This window comes from Lotus japonicus, chromosome 3 (assembly GCF_012489685.1).
Source record: "Lotus japonicus ecotype B-129 chromosome 3, LjGifu_v1.2".
In the NCBI taxonomy this organism is placed as follows: domain Eukaryota; kingdom Viridiplantae; phylum Streptophyta; class Magnoliopsida; order Fabales; family Fabaceae; genus Lotus; species Lotus japonicus.
In genome coordinates, this window is record NC_080043.1 from 15,840,944 (window position 1) to 15,868,008 (window position 27,065).

A 27,065-nucleotide genomic window follows, 5' to 3' on the forward strand; every position below is an offset into this window, starting at 1 on the left:
TAGACATATCTAATTAGCCCCTCTTTATACGAAACAAACTATGTATACCTCACTGATTCACAATGATAAAAAAAAGATTATTTTTTACACTTGCTATAATACAAGCAAGGACACAAAATCAAATAGAGATCGAGCAACTTCCAAATATGCATAATTATCAATCATATAAAACTTCATAAGCAAAAACATCTCTAATGGTATTATGTTCATAGAGAATGTGTTAGAAGTAATCTACTCGCTTAATATAATTTTAGTATTTCAGGTGAAAATACTTGGATGTAAAAAAAGAAAAAGATGTACCCAAAAAAGTATTAAATTTTTTTATTCAATAATATTTTATTCACCAATCAATTTTACCTCCACCTTGGTATGTGGTGAAGAAATGAGAGAAAAATAAGTTATATGATATGTGATGTGAAAAAAAAATGCAGAGAATAAAAGAAAAAAAATGAGTGAAAATGAGATGAAAGATAAGTAAGGTGTGTATGAATCATTATTGATTTTTATTTTCTCAAGCTGATCAAATTAACTTATTTATATACACGTATGTTTACTATAAACTATTTTGAATTTATTTCAGTGAGCTTCTTAAACCAATTTATTAATATGAGCTTCTTTAACCAATTTATTAATATATTCTTAGAAGATAAACACTTATGATAATATGTGCATAATTTTTGTGAATGAATGAAGTTGACGATAAGAAAACAACAAACTAAACACGATCAACACAACAATGTCGGTCTAAAGTAAGAAGTGGACTCAAACTTTGACGAGATAATGATCAATTTTGGAGATGAAACTGAAAGCATAGGCCCAAGGAAGCACGTGACAACAAACATATTAGCCTCAAGTGGCACATATCGAAAACTAACACACCACATGCGGTAGAAATATCAACAATCTCTATCAACAAAGCTCTCAAATGCGATGTAAAAATGATACCTTATCCGAATAGTATCAAGCTAAGTGAGTCACTCTCACAAATGATACGTCGAAAACCCAACTCTAAGGCTAAGAGAATGCCACACTTAATGACCATCAACTCAACCAAGAGTGCACAAACCCATTAGAGGAGCCCAAAAACCACCTAACCAGTGTTTGGAAGAGCTTATGCAAACAGTTTATGGCCTACCATGAGCTGTTTTGAGCTTATTTTCATAAGTTATTTATGATAGCTTATGAAAAAAGCTTATTCTTATATATAGCTTATCTTCAATTTATTTCAATAAATTTTTTAAAATAACTTATGAATAAGCGCTTATGTCATAAGTGCTTAAGTGCTTAATTAAGCTATTTTTTTCCAAACGAGGCCCTAGTTAAGAAGCGAAAGCATCACAAATAAGACCACCATAACTTTATAAAAATGCACATTTTACTGTAAAACCTATTCTATTATATCGATTTGACAACAATTATGAATTATCAGTGATTTGTCCGTCTAAATTTATTTTTTAACTACAGTACTGTTTTTTTTTTATACATCATAAAATAACTACAGTACTATTTGAATGTAAAGGTTGTGCACGATAAGTGTAATTTTTTTTGCATTGACAGTCAACTAACCTTCACCAAATCGGAAAACATATTTTTATTTAATCAAAATAAAAAATAAAGGTAACTGTTTATCTAAGCTGTGACTGAACATTCTTGTAAAACTATTTTCCACTAAATGTATTTCCATTAAACTTATACTATTTATTTCTATTATAAATCTCCTATGTTTTTCTTTCTCAATTTTTTTAGAGTAAAAGACAAAGAATAAAATATCAATGCATCAAATAAATTTAAAATTTTACTCTCTTCCCTTCTTCAAAAAATACATCAAATCACTTTCATTACATTTATATATGCAATAAAAGAAAAAAAAATATGGTAAAAAATAATACCATTTAATAATCTCATTTTTTTTTTCTAATTAGGGTTGATTATTTAATTATAAAACACAACTCATAACTATAGATTTATTTTGTTGGATAATTTACTTTTTGGCAAAAAAATACAAATTTCAATTCTGTCTGTTACAACAGAGAGAGAAGCCATTAGAAAGAGTAAACAGAGCACAGTACAAACTACAAAGGTCTCGTTCACTGTGCTTCCTCACTACTCACTTGCACTGCCATGGCGTCTCTGACCCCTGGCGTGCTCTCAAAACTTCTCCAAAACGCCGGCAACAAGGTCACCGGCGAGCACCGCCAAGCCCTCCTCCAAGTCACAGAAATCGTCCCTCGCCTCTCCGACGACACATGGCAACCCAGCACCACCGGCGGCGGCTACTTCCTCAAACTCTCCGACTCCCTCCACGCCGCCTACGTCTCCGTCTCCGACCACGACTCCGACCTCATCCGCTCCGACAAACTCCGACTCGGCCAGTTCGTCTACGTCACTCACCTCGACTCCGACTCCGACTCCGACTCAGCTTCCCCTATCCCACTCGTTCGTGGACTCAACCCGCTTCCGAAGCGACGACCCTGTGTTGGAAACCCCACTGACTTGGTTTCTAGCCTCGCTCTTCCTTCAACTCCCAAGCTTCATTTCAGAAAACCCAACAACAAAAACAATGGTTCAGGTTCTTCTGCTTCCGTTGTGAAGGTGAAAAAATCGTCGCCATTGAAGGTGGAAGAAGCGAGAAGGTTGAGTTTGGATTCTGCTAGAAGGGTTTGGGATGCTGGGAAAACTTCACCTGCTGCAACGAGTTCTAGTTCCAGATTCAAGTTCAAATCAAACCCCACTTCACCTAATGTGCGTTTTGTTCACTGTTTTTTCTTACTTTTGGAATTTCACTTTGTTTGCAAGGTGTTTGTTTTTATTCCTTTGTAACTTTGGTTTTTTATACATAGCTCAGTTGGCAACGTAGGCCGAGTGTGCGGGAAGAGCTCTCGGGTTCGATCCCCACACAATACACTATGGGGAAGGGATGGGGAGCTTAACTGTGACTAAATCTTGAATTTGACGGCATCCAAAGGGTGACCGGGTACCGGATGTGTATATAAAAAACTAATCTATTTATTGAAATGTCTTTTAATTAATTAATTACAACTAGTAGAGTAGTAGAGACAAATCTTGGTTTTTTTCTTATTTTCACTGTTGGGAGCAACTGGGTTGCAGTTATTTTTAGGTAAAATTTGTGGATGGAAGCACAGTTTCTGTTGAATGAGGGCCCTCACTCACTTTCAATTTTTGGCATTTTGAAATTATTTTGTTATGTGTGTAGGACCAGGTCAACCCTGCAACTTTTTTCAAGCTTTTGGAATGGTTAATAATAGAATTATGGTGTATCTTGATGGGTCATGAATTGTAGGCCCTTCTGGTTATTGGAGGATTCTGCATGACTGCATCCTCTGCAGTCTGCACTGTAGAAAGAACATTGATGTTATGCAAGACAAATTGTTGTTTCTTTAATGTGTGACATTAATGATGCTTATGGATATAGATGGTGGTGCATGGTGTAGGTGATTGACAAGAAGGTGTCTCTCAAAACTGATTCTCCACTGAAGTCTCCAACTTCAATTGTGTCGCCATTGAAGAGTAAAAATGAGAACTTGTGTCCAAAATCGACGAGCACGCCTCCACGGAAAAGCACTGCTAAGTCACCAAGTGCTGGAACAGTTCCAGGACAGCTTGTTAAGGTGCCCCTCAATTTCAAAACATGGTGTGATAAGTCTTCTTCGTGGGATAATCTTCCACTTCCCATGTGTAATCTTGGAAAGGTATGGACCAACTCCATCTCTCTAATAATATTTGAACTTTTGATCCATCACCTCGTGCCAGCTTTTGAACTTTGTTCTCTTCCTTTTCCAGAAAGTTATAGCACATAGGAATGTTGCCTTTTTTGCGGCTGTTCGGTCTCTTGAAGAAGCATCTGCTACAGATACTGTGGTCCAATGCTTGGGGTATTTACTTATTTATTTATATAATCATTTTGCATCCTTTTTTTTGCTCTTCCACTAGGTGTATATATATGTAGTAGACACAATTAATCAAAAGCTTAGCATATATTGAATTAATGACAAAGAAAACATTAAAACTAGAACTTTAACTATTTAATATTATCTTGACAGTAGATTGAAAATTACTCCATAAATAATTTTTTACAGAAATAATTTATAATTATTGAAATAGAGGAATGATTCTGTGTATCTTTGCTGTCATCATTTGAGTCAACAGTGAAGCCAGTTTAGGAGAAATAACTTGTAAAATTTAGGGAGTGATGTTAAGTGTCAGTCTGTGACATGTGGGGAAATTCATCCATAGTGAGACTGAGGACACCAATTGAGATTAAAAAATGTTCGGTAGATAACCAATTTGGGTAATTCGGTGTAGACACCCAAAGTAGTGTATGAGATAGAGGAAGAGAGGAGAGAAAAATGATAGATGTGATATATGATGTAATGTGAATAGACAAACAGAGATTGAGAAGAAAATTGGGCGTATCTGTGTGCCAATACTATTGGGGTGTTCGGATCTGGGTGCCAATATCATCATATCAGATTCCATATGAAAAATGCTTCTTTTCCTGGGCCTTAAACTCCCTCTACTAAATGAGATTCATATCCATGGCTGGCAATGCTTATGCCATTGAACCTCTAACTAGAGCTTGTGGTCTCTCTCATTCACTGATTTTCCAATATACTCTGTTAGGTTTTTGGAGTTCTGGAAATAATGAGAAAGTTGCAACTATGGAAATGAACCTGAACAGCTTCCTTGCAATACTATACATTTCAATTGTGTGCATGTACCCTATTTGTCTGGTAACCTATCCTCTGGCACCTTGTGTCTGTGGATTATGGTTTTACTTCTATGGCTCTTTACGAGTGCTATTTCCTCAGTAAATTCTCTCGCTGTGTAGTCGAAATAATCAATCTTATATCATTAAGTAGAATTAGGGTAACGTGTCTCATGACTATTTAATCACATCACCTAATCATTATCACTTGCATATGTTTGGAATTGGGAGGAAATTTCTGTTTCCTATGAACATTTTTTTTTTCTTGAGGGTTAATGTATGCAGACCTGGTCCATAATTCCATTAACTAGGGTTGGACTAATAAGTATTCACTTTCAGCATGTTTGCAGAAATCTGCCACTCTTGTCGGACACTTTCTGCCGGATTACTTGTGAAACAGTTTCTGGAGCTTCATCTGAGTTTGCAGAGTGTAACAGAAGTACTTGATTCCTTACTTGCCCCACTTCCTGAAACAAAGCCAAGCAACCACTCTACTCTACAATGTCTGATAGAAGATGCATGTAAAGTTTCCACCTGCAAAAATGCTATATCTTGGGCACAAGCTGCTGTAGGAACCAATCTGTCCAAATTCAATATATTCAGATCACAAGCGAAAAGTGAGGTTTTGAATGGTGAGAAATGTCATTATGTTGTCATTGACAATTCTCGTGAGGAAATGAATGTTGAGGATTCCTCTCCTCAAAACAAGCAAAATCGTGCAACTCAACCAAGTAACTTGCCAACTTCAACTGTTAAAAGACTTCCTTCTTCAAAGCGGAATCTCTTGGTAGCCAAGAACAAGGATGCTGACAAGCAGGATAAATCAAAAGAAAGTGAATTAAAAGAAGTAGCATGTTTGGCAGAAAAACTACTTGCAGCTTCACGCGAATGGTTCCTGAAGTACTTGGAGGAATCTCTAGGTAATGAATTTGGGTTGAAAAATGAAGAGAGTGCTGAAATTGCATGTCTTCTTGGACAGCTAAAAAAGGTGAATCTCTGGCTTGATGGTTTAGTTGTTGGAGATAAAGTTGATCACAGGGCAGAGAACCTAAGGAAACGATTGTACCGGTTTTTACTTGAGCATGTTAATTCTGCAGTTGCTTCTAGTTAGTAAATATAGCTTCTAGTTAGTCTACAGGAACTAACAGAATTGACAAAATGGAGCATACTATTCTCAACTGATATTGGTTTGAACAGCTAACAGTGGTGTTACAATGAATGCTTAGACAGCTCGTTTTGGTTTTGGTATAACCACTTAGGATCTCAGTGCTTGAATAGTCTAATCTTAGTTAGTAACCCAAGTTATGCCCTTGACTATAGAAATTTGAGCTGTATTCTGTCAACATGTATATTTTATTTACTCTAATTTTATGATAAAACTGCTTTTGGAACAACTTTTTGTTCATTTGCTTCCTATTGGGTCTAGTTAACCTTGGATCAATTGCCCCTTTTAGAATTCCTGTACTTGTTGATTCTTGATTTCTATTAGATGTATGCAAAGAAATTGGTTGGGGCTACATGAGAAATCAAGTTGGGGCTACCTTTAGCAAGTCTTCCCAATGTAGTGTGTGTTGGTTTCACTTGAGGCTACCTGAGAAATCTAAGGCAGAAAAAACATTTTTCTAAGGGCTCTGTTTTTCGGTTGAAAAAATGTAATGGTAACCTTAAGGTCCTAATGTTTATGGCTTAAGAACAAGAATGACGAATCATGCTAACTTCTTGGTGGATGAAGCAAGAAGCTACATGATAGAATGCCAGTCATTATCAAATCAGAAGAACAAGTGGGAAGCTAAAATTTATACATTAAGTGCTTCTAGTGTGAAGTCAAGCATTCACAGAAAGTAATTCATATTTAGTTGGTCAAAAAGTAGTTTGAATTGGATGAAGTTGATGATCTCTGAAGCTGTCTCTCATCAGTGACAGTTGGAACTGAGGTTCCCAGAGCTTTCATTCCTTTACATGACTTCATGTGTTTGTGCATTTTCTCAGGCTTGAACGACTTTCCACATTGCCTGCATCATCAGTCCTATTTAAGGTCTCATGTTTCATGATCACAATTAAAAGACATGAAACAAGTGTCTCTAAGCATATGGGCATAAAGTATGTAGCTTATTCTATTTGACATATTATAACTCTATTCTATTTGACATATGACACCTTCAATTTAGATGCAAAACAACTAGCTCTTCAATTATTATCATTTCTGCAGCCAAAAGTTGGTTAACATCACAATCTAGCAATCAATGTCAACTTTCATATTTTATATATTTTTTGTTGCAAGAGAAACAATTTGACAATCTAATAATCTAGTCAGCAGAATATCTTGATTCCTTTGGCCTATTTGTTGGAAACTTTTGCTGCTTTTAGTTTCAGTACATAGTCATACTCTGATTTTGTTCATTTTTACTAGACTAACTAGTCAATTGTTGCCTCAGGGGTTTCCATGCATCTCCATTAAGCTGAGGAGGATCAAAGATGCACTGATAAGTCCCACTCCTAATGCTACTAAATATTACTTGATCTTCAACCTGTGTTACAATATTCTGCCACCAATATGACCATAATTTTTATAGAGTTTTCCCTCTCATTACATTGTTGAAATGCATGCTAACAATTGAAATCATACTCACGTGACATGTTCAGTCACTTACGAGCAAATTGGTCCACCAAATGGCTTGTGAGGAGTGTGGTTCATGAACTCTCCCAACTTTTTCCTGTTCTTGTTTGTTTCCCCTCCATCACAGCTTTTTCTATAAGAACAAAAGAAAAGGACAAAAAATTTGCATCAAAAGATCCAGCCAAATAGTAATCTTTTTAACTTAAAGGATAATTAATTTGAATATTCTATGCTCAATTTATGATATAATTCCTCACCTGGGTCCATACTGTTCTTTCTGCTGATGATAATTCCAAGGAGTACCAAAACACCTGGCTGATCCTCCCAATTTGTCTCCTCTACAAATCTCAGCATGCTTTTGAGCTATGTTTTTAGCCTCCTTGGATGCAATACTGTGAGCCTGCTTCATCAGAACCACAGCTGCATCATTTGTCTCCACAGTCCCACATGTAATCAAATTGCGGAACACGCCGGAAACTCGAGAGGAATTGACTCTACTCTTAGTGAAGGAGGATTGGTACGATGATGATGATGTAGCAGACAATGATGAATCTGGTGTAGCAGTTTTGCTTTTGTCATCTTTGTTACCCTTCTTACTCAACAGATTGTGATACAAGGAAGGCAATGAGAAATTGTCCAACTTCCCATGGTTCTGTTCTTTCAAACTCTCTTTCCCGGTACCCAAAAGCAGCTTCTCTTCTTCAACCTTAGAAGAGTCATCATCTGTCACTGATGACCTGCCTGAGCTGAATACCAACGACGAATCCTGGCTAATTTCGGATGACACTTTCGAACCCAAGTCTAGTTGAATTCGAGGTTCTTCTTCTTGCTTCTGGTTTTGTTTTTCCTCTGCAACTTGTAGTACTTGAGGAGAATTTTTCTCAGAAAGTGTATCAGTAGCTGTAACTTTCTTTTCATCAAGTAAAGAAGTTTCTGCATCATCCAAAAAGTTGTACAATTTAATGGCCTCGTTAACATTATTAGCAAAAGATTGATAATATAGAAAATTTCCATGGATGGAAATTATGGGTAGCCATACTCAAACATTAAAGCAAATTAATAAAAGTGGGTGATTAGATTATCTCTGACTCTAAGGTACATACCAAATAGGGTAGGGTGGATTTGTGATCCTTTGAGGACGTATTCATTATCTGAAATGGGGGTTAAGAGGTCATCATCCAACAAGTCTTGCCACACATAACCACTCTTGTACCTCCTACAGTTCAATAATTGTCAGTTGGAAATTGATTACAGAGGCACACATATAGTAAAAGGTTAAAAGAAATGAGGTGGAGAAATGGGTATGATTCAACAACCTCTTGTAGGACCAGGAAAATGCTTCAGGTAAGTCTTTTCCTCTCAATTCCCCTAGCCATCTCTTAACATCTTTTAAAGATCAAGGAAGTGTCATAATTGAGGTCAAATAAAAAAGGTCATAGATTAATAATGATGTCACATTTATGAATAGAATTATAGTCTCAATCAAGGATGAAAATCTTCACTCTCAATTCGTGTCTCGTTTCCAGCAATAAAATTTCACCTTTTGATCATGGCAAAATTTCATCACGAGGATAGAAAATATAAGACACTTTAAGGTGGACAAAAGATTTTCATCCCAGTATGGAATGAAAAATCTTGTCTCATTGTCTCATTTTCCTGTCCCAACAATGAAATTTCGCATTTAGAATTGATATGGCGAAATTTGATTAGTAGGACAGAGAATAGAATGAGACACAATAAGCGAACAAAAGATTTCCGTCCCTCAGCCAGAAGCAGGGGATGATAAACTAGGAAGAAGGGAATGGAAGTATGAAACATTGGTAACTGACTCACCTCTGAGATAAACACCATTACGAGTAAGATGAAGAACACGAATGAGATGAGGATGCTCTACACGACCACCTGGATGACTCAAGAAGTAGATGATATGAAGCCTTCTAACCTCTCCTCCTTTGGCTTCCATGCCTCTTTTTCTTGGTTTGTTGTTGTTGTGGTATTTTCTGAGATAAACACAAACACCCTCTCAGCACAAGCATCAAACAATTATACCCTTCTTTTGAAGCACAACAGAACACAAACAACCCCTTTTATTAACTAATTAATTTATCCACTATGATTCAAAATAATATATAATGCATAGAAACTAGGAAAGCAACTAACATGTAAAAACTAAAAACACTATAGAGATCCTTGTCCCACTGCCGGCCTGATACAAAAGGAACTCCTATCACAACAACATGACTGATAAAATATTCATATGTTAAACATATAATCATATAATATAAGGTGAATATGATGCAGGCCTGCTATTTTGAGCTACATGAACACACATGGAGTAGTGCTTTTTATCTTTAACAAGAAAACAAGAACTTTCTCAAAAACATAAATAAAAAGAATGAGAAACCTTGAGAGTAGAGAATATTGTAAACAAGTGATTGGTTTGTGTAATAGAATGCGGTTACCTTTTCACCTTCTTTCTAGCATGAAATGCAGTGAGAGAGAGAGGAATGAAAATGTGAGAGATAATTGACCAGGTTTGCAGCTATATATATATATAAAGATGGATGTAGTTACGGATGGAGGAGAACCAGCTTCAGGGATCATCTGATTTCTCGCGATTTAATGAATTTATAATAAATGTATAATAATCAGCTTTTGACTCGACATCATTATTCCCCAAAAAGTTCATTTCTGTTTCTTCTTTTTCTGATTTTTTAACATTATAACGTTTTCAATCATAATTAAATTATATTCATTTGAGACCCTCCAAGATAATATACATCTATCTATTTTTAAAAATATTTAGTCATGTACTTTTCAAAAAAAATAATATATATATTTAGTCATGTAGACCGTGACACGTGGCATGCAGTGTCAGACTTATTCATTTTCCCTAAAAAGTTAATTAATTATTTTAGTAACTGTTTATTAAAAAATCATTTTAATATTGATTAGAATTATTCAGGTAATATCTGTCTGAAGTAACAAAAAATAATTATTCAGGAAATGTCAGATATAAATAGATAAGGTAATTAATAATTAAGTCGCATTTGAATACGTTCAAAAATAAAACACATTCATAGGTTTCAATTCTTAATTTAAGGGATTTTCTAAATGACCCATGATAAAGTTTGAGTTAAATAACTCATCATTCAATCACATTGAAGATAAGTGAGTTGAAATTTCTATATTTTATTTAATAATTTATTTCCAACTCATTTATCTCTAATGTGATTGGATGATGAGTTATTTAACCCAAACTTTATCATGGGTCATTTAGACAATCCCTTAATTTTATTATTCCATATTTAAACGGCATCTTAATCAAATCTTTACATCTTATTAGTAATTAGTAAATCATTATATTCTATACCTACCTATTTGATATTTAAGTAATTATAACATATAGCAATCAGTCATTCAAATAATTTTAATAACTATTTTTAATTTATTTGATAAATACTCCTTATTATACTTTTTATATTTTTTTTGAAAAGATTATACTTTTAATATTAACTTGTCCTCTTCTTCACTTTAAATAATTAGTGACAATTTTTGGAGATGTAAACAATTTTTTTCGTTAAACTAGATGAATTTAAATTGGTGATAGCTTTTGCGAGATCACATCCCTTTATGAAATAGGTCACTAACTTTCTCTACTATTCATTATCCAAGAATTTTTTGATGGATTCGGATGTTCGGTCACAAAGGTTGAAGGTGGGTGAAGTGTATAATTTAGATAAGAAGAAGAAAAAGCCACCAACTAGGATAAAGATCTCCGAATGAAAGAGTAACCAAACCTTGTGGTACAAACACCATTAATGGTGAATGACCAACATAAAGCATCTCACAATTCTGCAAGGATAAAGGAATGGACATGATACTCTTGGCAGTATGAGGTTAGAAAACATGTTCAACCAAATGCCTGTTCCAAACAAGAGAGTTTGATAAAAAAAAAAACATAAACAAAAGTAATTCCCAACTATTCTGCAACCTCATTAGGTAAACAAAGGGTGCTTCACTCGGATATCAATTATCATCTCAAACCTTAATTGTTTTTTCATTACCGACACTCCATAAACCTCCCTTTTCAAATACCCACCTAGAGCAAAGGATACTAGTTTAAACATAGCTTAGGCGGTAACTTTTTTGGGCTTTGAAAATAGAGGAATGGGGGAAGTATACAGCTTTAAAAAGACGACCCAAGAGAGACTTGGGTTGAAACATGATCCTCCACAAATTTTTCTCAATGAGAGCAATTTTTTTTTTTTTGATAAAGCAATGAGAGCAGTATTAAAAGCTTTAAAGTCGCGGAAACTAAGCCCCTCTATCCCTTAGGATAACACAAATGATCTCACTTAACCCAGTGCATTCATTTCTTAGACACATCACCCTCCAATAAAAACGGCTTATCAAGCCCTCAATATGAGTACACAATCTATCTATATATATATGTAAAGCTCACTTGAGCTTTATGTATTAAAAGCATTAAATAAAGAAGTTAAATAAATTAAATTTCTATTCAACTTTCAATATAATGTAACTTTTGAAATATGTCAAGCTTTTTGTTTTTTTTACTTTACACATGCCAATATAATGTAACCTTTGAATTATAAATTATATGAAATAATTTTTTTATTAAATACATTAAATATAAAGATTGAAATCTGAAAGAAATTAACTAGAGACTATTTAGCTACCCATGCTAAATACAAATAAAATTATAAACTAAATTTTGAATTTTTTTTACATTACTCATTTACTATATATTTATTTCAGGAAAAAAATAATGAATTGTAAAAAAACTACACTAAATCATATGGGAGTACTATATATTAAATAGTAAAAATAAAAAATACATTAAATAATAAAAAACTCACGTTCGTATCAATTGTATTAAGTATTAATTATAAATTTAAGTTACTTATAAAAAAACAGTTTATTCAGTATTAGTTAAAAAAGTTATAATATTAATTATCAACCATAAATTGAAGGGGAGAAAGTTAAAATAAAACCAAGTAATATTTGAATATACAAAAAATATTGAGAGTTAAAATTAATTATAATAAATTAATATTTATTAAAAAATAATTAAAAATGTAGTCTTTAAATAAAAAGTGGCGCTCTATAAGTATTTACCATTAACTATAATATGTGTGCATTCGCTGAAAAAATTCTTTAAATATAATTTTTGATCTATTATATATAAGTAGAAATGACTTGAGAATGAATAACAGATTAAAATAATTATGACCAAATTTGAATTAATTTAAATTTAACAAATAATTTTTTACTCTAATAAAAACATTTTTTATTATGATGTTAAAAGTTAAAATTAATTTATTGTGGATATAAAGTGTAAAAAAATATGTCATTATAATTTATTTATGATATTAAAAACTTATTACTTGATTTAATATATTTCTAACTCACATAATAATTTTCTATATTTTTAAACGAAAAAGAATTAAGACTACTTAAGCGCTAATGATTTAATATCTATTACTAGAGAGAAATGCATGCAGTGTTTAATAACAAAGTTGTTTCTATTGAACATATATGAAACTATTGCTTGGTTTGTATGTTTTGGTGAGTCAAAAGGAAGTAGAATGATTGTCCATATGATTTGGAACAATTTGCTAGAGGCTTTGAGCGTATTGAATGGCCACAAAAACAAAAGATGTCACAAACAATGTATTAGGAGCGACCGCCAGCCACTGTTTTGAAGTTTAATGTGGATAAAGAGTCGAAAGGAAACTCAGTGGTGAGTGGTATTGGTGGGTTTTTAGGGATCAAGGAGGGGGGGTGTTAGGTTAGTTTGCAAAAGGACCTGGAATGTTGTGGGCTTTTGACGAATGTTCAAGTAGTGCTACACGCTTTGTTGTTTATTTAGCAATTTAATTTTTCAAATGTGGTGATTGAAAGTGATTCATCCTTAGTGGTTGGGTGAGTGTCTAGGGGAGATAGGAGGTCATAGAAATTAGAACATGTATTTAATCATATAGATCATCTGATGCCTATAATTCAATGTGTTAGTGTGGTGCATGTATTGCGTGAGGGAAACATTGTAAACAATTTTTTGTCAAATCAAGGGTGTGGTAAGGAACAACAGATATCGGTTTGTTGTGATCCAATGTCATTATCTAAGTGAGAAGGTTGTTCTCATTTTTATTGCGTTTCAATAAAGTTTTTTTTTTTAAATATCAATTATTAAATTTGAGTAATAATAATTATTTAGATCTAAAGAACTCTAATTCTATTCAATCAAATGTCTCACATCCATTATTATTTAATTTATTATATTTTATAATTAAATATGTTTTAATATTTGTATATATTTTTTATAATTTGGAGTGCCAGAGGCCCATAATATTTATATTTATTAAAATTATGATAATCATATATAATTTTAAAAATATTATCAATAAACCCGTGCAACGCACGGGTACCATTTCTAGTCTATCATGTAAAGAAAAACATGACATAATAAAAGAATGAATGCAACAACCGTAATCAACACCTCTCTACCGCTCCCAGCAGAGCTTTTTCCTTCCAACCCTTGAGCTTCTTCAAGACATATTCCATAACAAAGATAAAGACCTGAGTTTTAGACTTACCAATGATCTTCGAAAGACCCAAATACTTCTCAAAGCTCTCGACCACCTTAACACCGAACAACTGTTTCAGCTCATGAAAACGACTATCCTCCGCATTTCGACTACACAAAATAGAAGACTTGTCAAGGTTTATGACTTAATTAGAAATCTATTTATAAATTGCTAGAACCTATTTACTACACTTGACGTCTTCAACCGTAGCACAACGAACAATACTATCATTTGCAAAAAGCAAATGAGAAACCATAAGAGCTTTACAAGCAATCTCTAAACCATGAAGAGAAGAATTCATAAGAACTTTATTTATCAATGTAGAAAAAACTTCACCATAGATAATAAATAAGTACGGCGAAAAAGATCACCTGCCTTAAGCCCCTATTTGTGAAATAATTTGAAGAATTGAAAAATATCATATGCTCGTCTTGGCCAGCAATTCAATTTTTAGATAATCGTATACTGAAAGAAAAACTGCAAACATAATGATCCAAACAACAAAACATATTCTTTTGATATTGACCTTTTCACGAAATCGAGATCCTCTATTCAGTCTATTGTATAGTGCAATTGAGTTTCCAACACATACGTTTTTCGTCCTATCCCTTTTGTCCTTCTCCTTCAACATCATTGTGCAAATCATCATAGAAAGAAGGGTCTTATAAATAAATAGTTGAACTTGAACAAAGGAAAGGAATAATTCTTCAATTTAATGATTAAATTAATCCCTAATTTTATAAGTGAATTTGATTTTAGTTTTTCATAAAAAAAAAAGAGATTTAGTAACAAAAACAACCAATAATTATAAAAACAACCACCATAAAATGTTATTTTTTCCTTTGGCCACCTGTCTCCACAGGGGAAAGGGGTTCTGACCACAAAGATATTATTTTTTACCTCAGATGGGATCGAACCCGGATCAAGAGGCTAGGCGAAATCCCTTAAGGAAATACACATTCATCACTTGCGTCATTCCTTGTGGTTAACTTTTTCCTTTGAGGAAGTAAAATCAATAAAAAGGAATGAATTGTTTCAAAGGGTATTTTAGTAAAGTGTGAAAAAAAAGATGGTATGAGAATTAATTGGGGTCCCCGAAGGTTAGCTCAAGTGGTAAAAGTTAGAGAACATAAGGATTGAGGAAAGTGAAAGGTAAAGGGTCCAGGGTTCGAACCCTAAGGATAACTAATTTACTAACATTACTTACAACTAACATTTACCTATAAAAAAAATGAAAAACAATTTATTTGAAACTTATGAAGAGAAAGAAAATTGGCGGATGAATATTTATTGTAGCACATGACTAGTTTCTTCTTAATTAGAATTAAGAGTCAAGGTCGATTTAAGTTTATGAACAACGATAACCAGGAGGTGTTGACAATTCAACAACCTACTCAATTAAGAGACGAATTTAAAGTTTATTAATGAAATAATTATGTTAAAGAGATGCTAGCATTTAAAGAAAAAATCAACCCTTCATACTTGTGGAGTTGTGGTCATCGAATGCGGTTGGCGGTGAGCATTGTATATATAGCGTAGGCTTAGCTGAAAATTAGTATTGGTCCTCACATTGATGACAATTAGCGTAGGCTTAGTTGAAATAAAATTTTAAAATAATAAAATTATGTCCTTTCGAGAGTAAAATCTGAGAGTTCTCATCGGTTTTTGCAGTGGAACGCGGCCAAGAGTGGTTCAGAATGCATGGTGGAGGTGTTGCCAGTCCTTAGTGATAGAGGGGTCGGTGTACGTGGAGAAGAGGTTTTATCGCTTAAGTCAATGCGATAACAAGACGAGAATCTCAGTCTTAAAAGAATTCATTGGAATGACAGAATGAATAACATGTTATGTAAATGAACGATTACATATGTTTTTATAGACTCGTGGTCTATGATGGTTGTCTCTGCATATGTAGGGGAAGTTCTTTATGTGGAGCTTCCAAGCGCATGGCCAATTCAGGGCTGCTTGGGTTTGCTCTTCGTATCTCAGCCTTTATGTGGTCACTCGAACACTGCCTAGGACAAGATGTTCCTTCACTAAGTCATTCAGTCCATCCTTGTGGCATTTGCTAAAGTACAAGTCTTTTGAGTTGGTTGAAATGATTTTGGGTCTTATGGCTTAGAAGCCGACCAGAACAGGAGCCCCCAACTTGGCATGTCAAGCTTTAACTATATGTATTGCTGTTGTCTGCTTGGATGTCATACTCTGAATAGTCATCCACTTGCTCATTTTCTTGCTCTATTTAAGCTTTTTACATTGGATTCTTGATGCGCGTCTAAATAGCATACCGTTTGCCTTCATTTTACTACAATTTTATGTCTGATTGTTGCACTTTATTTTCGGAATTCATGTGGTTTTAAACTATAGGTGAAATGAGGAAAAAAGAGAAAACAGTGGAAAAAGAGGTAGAAATAACATTTCAAATGGAGTGCTACGTGCTAATGAAGAAGCACGTAGTCGTGCCAATCAAATACAGCTCCACGGTCGTGCATCCTCCGGGTTGCTCGCGGCTGAAAACATGTAAAGTATAAACTATTGCATATGTATAAAGAGTTTATTGCTCGAAATTTTCTAAGAAGTTTATACGTCCATCCAAGTGACAAGGAGAACTAAATCTTTATGAAAACTTCATATTTTAATGCAATTTAAATTTAAATTTTGTTTGGAATTACTTTTATTTTTCTTTTCATGACTTTAAATTCAACCCTCTTCTTCCATTCAAAATTTCTTGAATCTTTAAAGAACATTGTATCTTCCTTATAATAAGATAAGAATTGACACTTAATGTTTTCAATAAAAAGAACGTGAGAGGATTTGAATCTAATCCTAAAATTGCTTGTAGATTCCTTTTTTTTAATTAAAATTCAGAGTAAACACATTGATATCCTTTTTATAAAAAAATGAGAGGCTCTTTTCCCCTTTTTCTCTCCTTTTATTATTTTTCATGAAATGGAGATAAACATAAAAGAACGTCTAAATTTAGCACTAGTGGAAAAAAAATACACGACTAATAAAGTATGAATATAAGGTAAAAAGTAAAAACAATGAAGTATGAATATAAGGTAAAATAAAATTTGAAGTAGAATATTAAATATAATTCTGATAATTTAATATAATAGTATTCTCATAGCTTTATTTCTCATACATCTCAAGTATTTTTTTACGGTACATCTCACTTTTTTTCAATATGGATCTATAGATTTTTTTTTTATTATATTACATATCATATTTATATATATATTTTTTTCTCTAGGTGTTTCGCACCTATTTTCCTATGAGTAATACTAGTACCATGACCTCTCATGTGACATGATAATGTTGAGTGGAACATTGTGACTATTTCTATCTTCATAAATATATGAAGGGTCACACTCTTTTTAAGGACACACTCAAACACACTAACATTGATGCTGATAAAAAAAACACTCTAACATTAATTTATTTTTTAAAAAGTCAACATATTATTTAAGAAATGAGAGAAATGTGTTGACTTCTCAGAAAGTAAATCAATCGCATTAAGTGTGTTGGAGTGTATCATGTGTTGCTTGCACTTCTCCTGATCCAATGCTATATTCTCATATTTCAATTCTCTTACAAATTTTTCTTCATACTAAATTGAGGATTTGGATTTATAGGAGGAAATAAATCATTACTTTTTTCATATTAAAGAAGTACACCCACCCTTTACCGTTCATCTCCTGTCCAGAAATCCTTCTGTTTTGGCCCTTTGGGCCCTTCCTTAGGACCCCAATCCATCTTGTAGTTCAGCCAAATTGGCTCTGTAATCTCTGACCCCAAATACTGAGCAGAAACTATTTCAAACCCTTTTCCCATATCCATGACAACCTCACTTTTAGCTGCATCATTCCTCACACCAAACCCTCTTACACCTTGCATAACAAGCCCAGGCTTAGGGAACAAAGCATGGCCATGCAAGGAAGAATAAGCCACAGGCCTGTTACCATTCTGAAACTCAAGTCCATGGGCTTCTACCCACTGACCCTTGCTGTGTTGTGAGAAATAAACCCTCCACAATTCTCCACTGAAATTGCTCACCCTTAATGTGACATGCTCCCAATCCCCCACGTGTTCCCCTTTAGTCCATAGTGGAATGTTGGTGCATGCTACTTTTGCTCTTGCACCACCATTAAATGGGTAGAAAATCCACATCACAATGTCAGTGAATGTTCCACCTAGCATGGGCTTAACATGAACATAAGCATGTGCACTTTGCAAATCACCTTTTTTTACTCTTTCTCTGTTGACTCCATCTTCAGGGAGATCAATCCAATAGATAGCATCATCATTTGGATCACCTAGTGGAAGATTAGATCCTGTTGGTTCTATTGGATATTTCTTAATGGAGCTCTTTCTTTTCTCATAGAGTAATGCCCCATTGGTGAAAAACCAATCCACAGAGGAAGGAAGGTACTCTTCCATGGGATGCAAGTACATGTATGGAGAATAAGCCTTGACCAATGCCTCAATTTGGTCTAAATTAGGTATGGAAGATAAGCTAGATTTGGTATTTTTCAAACAAACAATAGGTAAAGCTTTAGAATTTGTACCTCCACTTTGAGCTACTAAGAATGTTCCTACATGAACACCTTGAGCTTCAATGCCTCTCTTGATTGGTCTAACATCATAAACACTAAACCTCTTGTTTTCTGCTCTCAAAATCAGCATTGACTTGTGTGTCATCCATTCATCAGTGAGGTCTGATCTAACACACCTGATTCTGTCCAGGGAAGGTTTTTCTGGTGAGGTTGTGACAACATGGCCCACAGCTTTGTAACCATTAGGGGCTATTGGTAACCAAATATAGCCTTGTGATCCATCTTGTTTGATTTTCAGAGACTTGCTGTTGCTGTTATATACCAATTTGTAATCAATTGGCTTCTTTAAAGCTCCATTTGTGGCTGAAGAATAATCTTCTCCCACTAAAACCCAACCATGAAGTGGCTTGTTGTTAGGTTGGCAATAGCATCCAAGCATAGAGAACCCTTCAGATAGACCTGTTGGTTCAAAAAATGTAACCCCAAGATCATCTGGTCCACCTTCATTGATTGTCCATAGTTTTTTGAATGTTGAAATTTGTGACACTAGCAACCCACTACCCAGGTCAATTATTCCAGTTGCAAATCCATCACCTATAAATAACATGATAACCATATAAGGGTTGTGCTTGGGTAAGCAGCTTAATTAACGCTTATGGGAATTAATGCTTATTGGATAAACTCTTACTCTTAAGTTAATTTGATAAATTTATTGAAATAAACTGAAAATAAGTTTTATATGAGCATAAGTTCTTATTCATAAATTAATTTGAACAAATTATGAAAATAAACTTAAAGTAGTTTATACATACCCTCACAAACACTTAAATACACGCTTATGTTATGAGATAAGCTGAAATTAATAACCTCTTCCAAACTAGGCCAAAATTCATCACAAAAGTTCCCACTATCCAAAGAAATCAGCATAAGCCACCTTGCTTTTTAAAAGAAGAAAAAGGAAGAGTGGTATCATGTAAACCATACCTGGCGGCCAAAGGGGTGTATCAGCAGGAAGCCTAAATGTAGTTTCAATGGGTAGATTTTTCTTTTTCTTGAAGTGGCTAAGAGAACTCGCCATGGTGGAGATTCTGGAAGAAAGTTGAATGTTATTGTCATGCAATTTGGCTATTGTACATGAAATTAATAGCAATGATCATTGTACAAGAAGAAGCATGCATATTCTTTTCTTGAAAATGGCTTTATTGGCAGCATAACAGAAAGTTAATCCTTCAAGTGATCGAAAATATAGGTGATAACTTTGTATACGTGTAGGTGAATAAGTGATCCAAGACCTTCCTTGCTTTTCCTAGGAGAGATACTTTCCTTTCAGAGTTATGATATTCATATAACTCAAATTTACAACACTTCTTATAAAAGCATTTTTTTCTATTTCTGTATATTATTTTCAACCATAAAACCTCACACTGTTCTCTCCTCTTCCTTCTCTACAAAGGTAATGTACAAATATAATTTCTCTTTCAAGAAGAATGTAAATTATCCTTAAGAAATCATTTTTTCATGACACTACAAGGCACGACGCTAGAGCGGGGCTTTAATGTTGATTTAGCATCAATGTCATGGACCAAGTTAAATTGTTTTGCATCATCTCCGGTGGTCAACGCAGGGTATAGCATCGGCTTAGCTGATTCTAAACTGTCACAACTCACTTGATAGTTAGGCCAACCCAAAATCATAATACATTTGTGTCAATGGATGCTAACTATTGTATTTAACCATGCACTAAAAATTTGTGTAGTAGTATGGTTAGGAAAATCATTACATCTAGGTCGGATTTGTTAAAGCAAATTAAAAAAAATACATTGATGGTTTTATTTTTTCCGGACTGAGAATTGTTTTAGATGCTAGTTTGAATATACTGCTTGTTTCATATAATTTTGTTATCTTTTTCATTCAATTTCAACAACAATACTATACTGAATCAATTATGAACTTTATAAGAAGCAATCTAGCTAAAAGTCTAAACAATATTCAAACTTCATCCCCACTCCAATTATTCTTAGCCTTTGGACCTGTTGGTCCTTCCTCTCCCAGCACTTCATTTGGCAAACTCTTTATAATATTTTCAAAAGCAGTTTTCAACTTCCCAGGCAAAAACTTCTCCACTTTCTTCAACTCATCATCAATATTATAATCAATTTTTGGCCCCCATTCCCTGAAATAGTTCAGCCATGGAGGCTCCACAACAGCAGAAGACCCCAAATACTCTGTTGAAATCAACACACATTTCCTCATATCCAATACACTTGCACTCTTTGCAGTGTCATTCCTTATACCAATTCCATTTTTCCCTTGCAGAATAAGACCAGGATGAGGGTATGAAGCATGTCCATGTAAAGAAGAATAAACCACAGGCCTATTGACATTGTTGTCACTTTGGAACTCAATCTGAGAGGAATCAACCCATGCACCTTTGCTATGTTGTGCGAAATAGACTTTCCATAATTGACCATCAAAATTGCTGATCCTTAATGTGACATGCTCCCAATCACCAACATGTTCACCAATCCTCCCCAATTTGACGTTAAAGAACTCCACTTTTGCTCTTGCTGGTCCATTGAAAGGGTAGAAGACCCACATGGCTAAATCAGTGAAGGTTCCTCCAAGCATTGGCTTCACATGTACATAAGATTCAAAACTTTGCAAATCTCCTTTTTTAACCCTCTCTTTGTTGTCTGCATCAGCAGGGAGATCAAGCCAATAGGCACCATCAGTGTGAGGATCCTGAGGAAGGTTGGTTCCATTTGGTGCTATCTTCACAGGATTTGACTCTTTCCCTCTCTGGTACAGTAATGCTCCATTGGAGAAAAACCAATCCACAGAGGAAGGTTGAAATTCTTCATCAGGGTGCAAGTATAAAATTGGAGAATAAGTTTGGAGTAATGCACCAATTTGTTTTAGATTAGGCATAGATTTTGAAATAGCATTGGTGTTTTTCAAACAGGTGATGGATAAAGAGCTATTAGTCCCACCATTTTGTGCAACAAAGGCTCCTACACCAACACCAAGAGCTTGAGTTCCTCTATTGCTTGGCCTAACTGCATAGAAATTGAAGCTATTTGGATCACTGTCTCCTCCTGTTCCCCAAATCCATGAATAGGCCTCACATTGTTCAGTGAGGTCTTGCCTGACACACTTGATTTTGTCAAGGGAAGGTTTATCAGGTGTGGTGGTGACAACATGGCCTAAAGCTTTGTACCCATCAGGTGCTTTTGGTAGCCAAACATAGCCAGGAGAATCTTGAGAAACTTTCACTGATGCACTGTTCCATACAAGTGTGTAATCAAGTGGTTTCTTTAAGGCACTTGAAGTTGAAGACACATCCTTTGCCACAAGAATCCATCCAAAAAGAGGCTGGTTGTTGGGTTGGCCATAGCTACCCAACATAGAGAATCCTTGAGGTGTGTCTTTGGGTTCAAAAACTGTGAAACCTTTGTTGTCTGGTCCACCATCATTGGTGGCCCAAACTTTGTTGAATGTTGAGACTTGAGACACTTGCAGCCCACCCAGGTCAATGGTTCCACTTGCAAACCCACCACCTGCATGTGGCAATTCAACACCAGCAATAATCAGCTTGCATTTAATTAACTAGAATAATAAAGCAAGATGGTAGAAAATGACAACCGCATGTTTGGATCAGCTTATTTTCCTTAGGAATCCATTTTGGCACCTAGAAGCTACACACTCACATGAACTTTTTCCTCAGTGTGTGCGTTTGGATCAACGTTTGTTACTATTAATTTTGGTGAAATCGATTATAGTAAAAGTGAGTTGACAGTGAAGTGATTTATGTTGTGATACTCAAGTTGTAAAATCTCATAGTTGATAATGTTCAATGCATAAGCTACTATCTCTAGCTTCTACCAATATGGGTCTGAAATCAATTTTCGAATATGACTCTCAAACATTAATATTTTCATCCATAATTGATTTTACTAAACCAGAATCGATTCTTCAGCTTCCTAACGGGAAACCAAATACACTCTCAATTGTAGAATGATTTGCGAACATGCTATTAATGGAAGATACCTGCTGGCCAAGGAGATGCTACAACAGGAAGCTTGAATGTGGTGTCAATGGGGAGGATAGCTTTAGCTTTCTTTTTCTTGAAGATATTCCCTGCACAAGAAGATTTGGTAAGACAATTACCCATGGTTGAGTTTTCCAAAGAAATATGAGTCCATGTGTTGAGATTATGGCTACTATATAACAACAGCGATTATTGCAAGAGGTGTATTCATTTGAGGACAATTGTGATGTGAAGGTATAAAAAATAAAACAAAAGAGATATGCCCCAAGGATGTGTCGTACAAGGAAACTAGTTTGGCTACATAGAAAAGATTGTAAACATTGTTCAACTTCACTTATACGCCAAGCTGTTCATCAAAAGGACTTGCTTGTCTTGTTTGTGTGTGAATCTGATGGGGGCAAAGCATATATAGGGTCCTACTTCTCATTTTATTTAATTCTTGGATGATTAGTTAGCTAGATTAATAACCAGTATACTATAAGTTAACATTTGTGTCCCAAAATTAACTCTCATAATTAGATGCTAACAAAAACGGAATTTATGAGGAAACTCCTTCAAATTTGTTTGTGTATGCACTTGCTGCACTTTTTATGAACAGTGGGGAAGAACTCCTCTTGCAAAAACAGGGTACTCTGTGTTGTGTATGGTGTGTAGTTTTGATTTTTTAAAAAAGTGTATAGTTATCGTTGAAAAGTATCACATTTAAGATATATATGGGCCTGAATAGTCTTTATAAAGAATAAAGCAGACAATCATTACCCTTATACTATCTTTTGAGGTAGGTTAAGTTTAACCCAAATTTTAATATGGTATCAAAATTTGATCATTCAAGACTACACATATATAAGTCACTCGGAAATGTTCAAGCTCCAAATGTCTAGCACTTGATGTGAAAGTGTGTGTTATTATATTTATACTTACAAGGCAAAAACACTAGGTTTTTCATATCTATAGGTTTCTTTAGTAGCAAACTTATCGTAAAGTTCAAGTTAGCTGCATCACAAAACAATAAACATGAGCAAGCAAGATCTTCAGGAAACACAATTTAACCAGGTACTATATTTAGCACCAAAGATTCCGATATCTTGTATGTATTTTTAATTTTTTTCATATTGCTAAGTAGGGACACAAATGATGTCATTAACTGATTATTTGCAGATAAAGCAAGCATGAAAGGGAGAGCTAATGTGGGTTTGGAGAATTTAACTGATTCTGAGAAGATTATGTTTGGTTGTCATAATTCCAAATTGTATTTCACAAAGCACGTTTGAATAGATGACATAAAATGGAGCTTTTGTGAATTTTACGTTGCATTTTACGATGACCTTGCATTTGGGAAAATTGTTTTGACAAATCTACCTCGTTAATATTTGTTCCACGATAAGTTATGATTTTCTGTCACGGATACATAAAATTTGTTTTACACTGTCAGTGTATCACAATTATTCTTTAAGATTGTTCCAATCACTTTTTTATAAATCTAATCCATGTACAAGATTTAATTAATAGTTGCACAAAAATTAATCCGTGTTAAGAAAATATTCAAAATTTATGGAAGCTTAATACATGTTTAAAAATCGAACCGGTCATTGAACCAACGAAAGCATCATTTCATGGTTTATTGTTCAATTATGGTTGAGTTGGTAGTTATTAAACCTTTTTTCATTATTATATAATATATTACATAATTTGTAACATAAATTGCTAAGGAATTAAGTAAAATTAACTTTTAAATTGATTTAAAGTAATCATAAATATGTATTTTATAAGATATGTATGGGTAGTGTTTTTTTTGCACTTGGAGAATTATATATATGGATATCCTAACTCTATATTGGACATTTATATGAATAATTTTTTTTATTAAATTTAAAAAATACAACCAGTTATGACCGGTTCAATGACACCAGCTTTAATCCGGTTTGGCTGCCTTTAAAAATTAAAACTATGGATTGTAATTCTCCAATAATTTTTGATAAGATTTAGTCCTCAACATTTTAATTGTTACAATTAATCCCTCAATTAATACTATTTTACTTAAAAATATAAAATTCTCATTTTCTAAGTAAAACTTCACAAATAAAATCAATTTAGTCATTTTGGACGTTTTTCAAGTCAAAACTCACTAATTAAAATATTAATTTTAATTATAAATTAAAATTCTTCCAATAATGTCCTCTTTAATCCCCAATTTTATATCCTACAAACCCCTTCAAAATTTATTAAAATTTCAAGATCTTTTTACTTTTCTGGTTTAAGGTTTTAAAATTGTATCATATATTTAATTCATCATAAACCTTGATATATTTGAAAAAAAATATTGTTTTCCAATTTTATAAAAATAAAAATTGAACGAATTGTCAAATTTGTTTAATTTTAATTTCCTCATGTAACCAAAAAAATTGTTTAATTTTAAAAGTAGAGCAGCTGCTGGGCAATGGAGCTAATTTTGAATGAAGTTCTTATTTAACGTCAAAAAAAGGTTCGGTAAATCTATGTTTGAGCTTAATTGTCTCTCTCACACACTCTCTCTCATTTCGTTAGAGATATATGGAAATGGAAAGAGAGCAATAAGGTACTCCTCATAAAATGTCTTGAAGCATAACAATCTCCGACGTCTTCCGTTTATGGGTCACCCACTGTCCCCAATACATTCTAAAGGGAAAGCATGATGAAGATGAAAGAAAAAACTTAATACATTCTCAAACAAAAAATAACATTTTATATAGTATTTAACTTTCTTCTAAATATGTGCAATATCACACATCCAAAAAAATTAACATTATTTATTAATTTTTTATATATATATTACTTTTTTATAAGTTAACAACTTTGCATCGTTTTCTCAGCCTACATTACAGAAGCATATATACTATATTCCTTTTTTTTTGGTTTCCCTAATTTCTTATCCAGGTATCAGAATGGTATGAACAGTAAAAAATGGAAATCACACCAAAGGAAGCATTATTCAACCAAGACAATAATTGAGATCATCATAAACTAATAATGCCAGAGAAGAGAAGTTTACCTGGAAATTTCTTCAATAATGGTGCAGCTCCAGGAAACCCCATTGCTAATTGTGTTGTCAACAAAAGCACAGCACAAAAAATCCCCACATTCACACCCATTTTGTTGATGAATGAATGATGCTAGCCTCTTCCTTTACAAAACCAGATCTCTGAAATTCTCAGCCTCAATCAGTGACTGGTGGTGGCACAGTTTCACCTCAAATCTAGGAAAAACACAAAGCAAATTAGGTGGTAGTGGTTAGTAATTTATAATGGGGGATTATTTTGGGGTTGGGTTGGATCCACTGTAAAAAGTTTGGTTCTATTCTATATCATCTTATTGAAGCCTCCTGTGGCTGTGTCTGTGGCTGTGTCTTGTGCCAATTATAATAACATATATTGGGAAAGTGCAGCATTATTTTTTCTCCCTCTTCCACTTTCCCACTTTTTGTCATGATTCCTAATCAGTTTTTTTCTATTTATTATAATAATTAATAATAATAATGCCCTTTTATTTCTTTTGTCCCATTCAGTCACGGAGAATCATGGGAAGAACAGTAATAAAGTGAGAGTAACAGAAGTGTGTACCTACACAAAAAAAACGAGTTAATGGAAAACATGAGAGTGTTGTACTCTCGGTTACGAGAATGTCAGTTTTCGTGGCTAGTTTCTAGGTGGTGGGAAATTTCTGAAAAACAGTTGTCAAGTGTTATTTTGGCAGTTATAAATTCAGGGAGGGCTTTCAGCTCCGGAATTTAATGAATCAATATGGGTCAACGCTAAAAAAGGTACTCATTAATGAGATGATAAATATATTTCAAAAAAAAATGATGATAAATAGGTATGCCAAATTTAATAAGAATATTTATAGATATATTTAATTTAATGTTTTCCAAGTGTCATGTGTTATTTTGGCAGTTATTTTGACCACCGGAATTTAATGAATGTATGGGTCAAAATCCTAATAAGCCTTCCGTTTTTTATCTTTTAAAGTTTTAGGACTTATGATTTATTTTAAATTTTTTGAAGTTTTAAGAATTCAAAGTTCAATTAACATATTTTTTCCACATATACCCTTATTGTAAATCACACCAAAACTTTTGACTTTTGGTTTTTCAAAACTTAATTATATATTGTTAGGTGCACTACCTTAATGTAACGGTGCAGTAATTAATGCAAAAGTTTTCATAATTGTTTTTGTTTAGGGTCATTTTTGTTCAAAAGAGAAAAATCTTTGTATACAATTACTTATCCTTAATCCAAGAGTCAAATGCTAAAATTTCAAAAGATAAAAAACGGAGGGAGTACTAAGGTAACTTGCCAAAACGGCTCCAAACACAAAATGCCGACTTTTTTACACTTCTGGTGTAGTTTTCAAATTTATTTACCAATTTAGTGTAAATTTTAAATTATTTACGAATTTAGTATAAATCGCCACTAGCATTGGCGATTTCATTATTTTGTTTCTTATGAAATCGCCACCACCATTGGCGATACATGAATTT

At 33.8% G+C, this 27,065-nt stretch overlaps 4 protein-coding genes across 5 annotated transcripts; 1 reads left to right on the top strand and 3 right to left on the bottom strand.

Annotated features, from left to right (window-relative positions):
* Positions 1 to 1,950: 1,950 nt before the first annotated feature.
* On the top strand, positions 1,951 to 7,403 carry LOC130748737 (uncharacterized). The gene is made up of 5 exons (XM_057601980.1): positions 1,951 to 2,742; positions 3,453 to 3,710; positions 3,802 to 3,893; positions 5,066 to 5,714; positions 7,162 to 7,403. Exons 1-5 carry the CDS (start codon positions 2,122 to 2,124, stop codon positions 7,282 to 7,284), a joined length of 1,743 nt encoding a protein of 580 aa, XP_057457963.1. The 5' UTR covers positions 1,951 to 2,121; the 3' UTR covers positions 7,285 to 7,403.
* On the bottom strand, positions 6,051 to 9,383 carry LOC130748738 (protein SOSEKI 1). 2 transcript variants are annotated; one of them, XM_057601981.1, is made up of 6 exons: positions 9,177 to 9,383; positions 8,660 to 8,729; positions 8,447 to 8,559; positions 7,601 to 8,276; positions 7,378 to 7,476; positions 6,051 to 6,738 (listed from the first exon to the last, which is right to left on the bottom strand). In XM_057601981.1, the coding sequence occupies exons 1-6, from the start codon at positions 9,304 to 9,306 to the stop codon at positions 6,579 to 6,581; spliced, it is 1,248 nt and encodes a 415-aa protein (XP_057457964.1). In that variant the 5' UTR covers positions 9,307 to 9,383; the 3' UTR covers positions 6,051 to 6,578. The 2 variants fall into 2 exon arrangements, with proteins under 2 accessions (XP_057457964.1, XP_057457965.1); XM_057601982.1 differs by having other exon boundaries at positions 6,616 to 6,738; positions 7,357 to 7,476.
* A 7,691-nt stretch (positions 9,384 to 17,074) lies between these two features.
* Positions 17,075 to 19,777, bottom strand: LOC130749746 (hypothetical protein At1g04090-like). Its single transcript, XM_057603120.1, has 2 exons — positions 19,489 to 19,777; positions 17,075 to 19,098 (listed from the first exon to the last, which is right to left on the bottom strand). The coding sequence occupies exons 1-2, from the start codon at positions 19,580 to 19,582 to the stop codon at positions 17,633 to 17,635; spliced, it is 1,560 nt and encodes a 519-aa protein (XP_057459103.1). The 5' UTR covers positions 19,583 to 19,777; the 3' UTR covers positions 17,075 to 17,632.
* Positions 19,778 to 20,436: 659 nt separating this feature from the next.
* LOC130748505 (hypothetical protein At1g04090-like) lies at positions 20,437 to 25,928 on the bottom strand. Its single transcript, XM_057601737.1, has 3 exons — positions 25,581 to 25,928; positions 22,552 to 22,641; positions 20,437 to 22,061 (listed from the first exon to the last, which is right to left on the bottom strand). The coding sequence occupies exons 1-3, from the start codon at positions 25,678 to 25,680 to the stop codon at positions 20,494 to 20,496; spliced, it is 1,758 nt and encodes a 585-aa protein (XP_057457720.1). The 5' UTR covers positions 25,681 to 25,928; the 3' UTR covers positions 20,437 to 20,493.
* Positions 25,929 to 27,065: the final 1,137 nt, after the last annotated feature.

Coding starts and splice junctions, on each gene's coding strand:
- LOC130748738 (XM_057601981.1), bottom strand. CDS start 9,306: ATGGAAGCCAAAGGAGGAGAGGTTAGAAGGCTTCATATCATCTACTTC. Junction 7,477..7,600: donor AAAGAACAGTATGGACCCAG/GTGAGGAATTAT, acceptor TTGTTCTTATAG/AAAAAGCTGTGATGGAGGGG. Junction 6,739..7,377: donor TTTGGTGGACCAATTTGCTC/GTAAGTGACTGA, acceptor CTGATGATGCAG/GCAATGTGGAAAGTCGTTCA.
- LOC130749746 (XM_057603120.1), bottom strand. CDS start 19,582: ATGGCGAGTTCTCTTAGCCACTTCAAGAAAAAGAAAAATCTACCCATT. Junction 19,099..19,488: donor TACACCCCTTTGGCCGCCAG/GTATGGTTTACA, acceptor TGTTATTTATAG/GTGATGGATTTGCAACTGGA.
- LOC130748737 (XM_057601980.1), top strand. CDS start 2,122: ATGGCGTCTCTGACCCCTGGCGTGCTCTCAAAACTTCTCCAAAACGCC. Junction 3,711..3,801: donor CCATGTGTAATCTTGGAAAG/GTATGGACCAAC, acceptor TTCCTTTTCCAG/AAAGTTATAGCACATAGGAA. Junction 5,715..7,161: donor TTCTTGGACAGCTAAAAAAG/GTGAATCTCTGG, acceptor TTGTTGCCTCAG/GGGTTTCCATGCATCTCCAT.
- LOC130748505 (XM_057601737.1), bottom strand. CDS start 25,680: ATGGGTGTGAATGTGGGGATTTTTTGTGCTGTGCTTTTGTTGACAACA. Junction 22,642..25,580: donor ATTATTGAAGAAATTTCCAG/GTAAACTTCTCT, acceptor CTTCTTGTGCAG/GGAATATCTTCAAGAAAAAG. Junction 22,062..22,551: donor AGCATCTCCTTGGCCAGCAG/GTATCTTCCATT, acceptor TGCCACATGCAG/GTGGTGGGTTTGCAAGTGGA.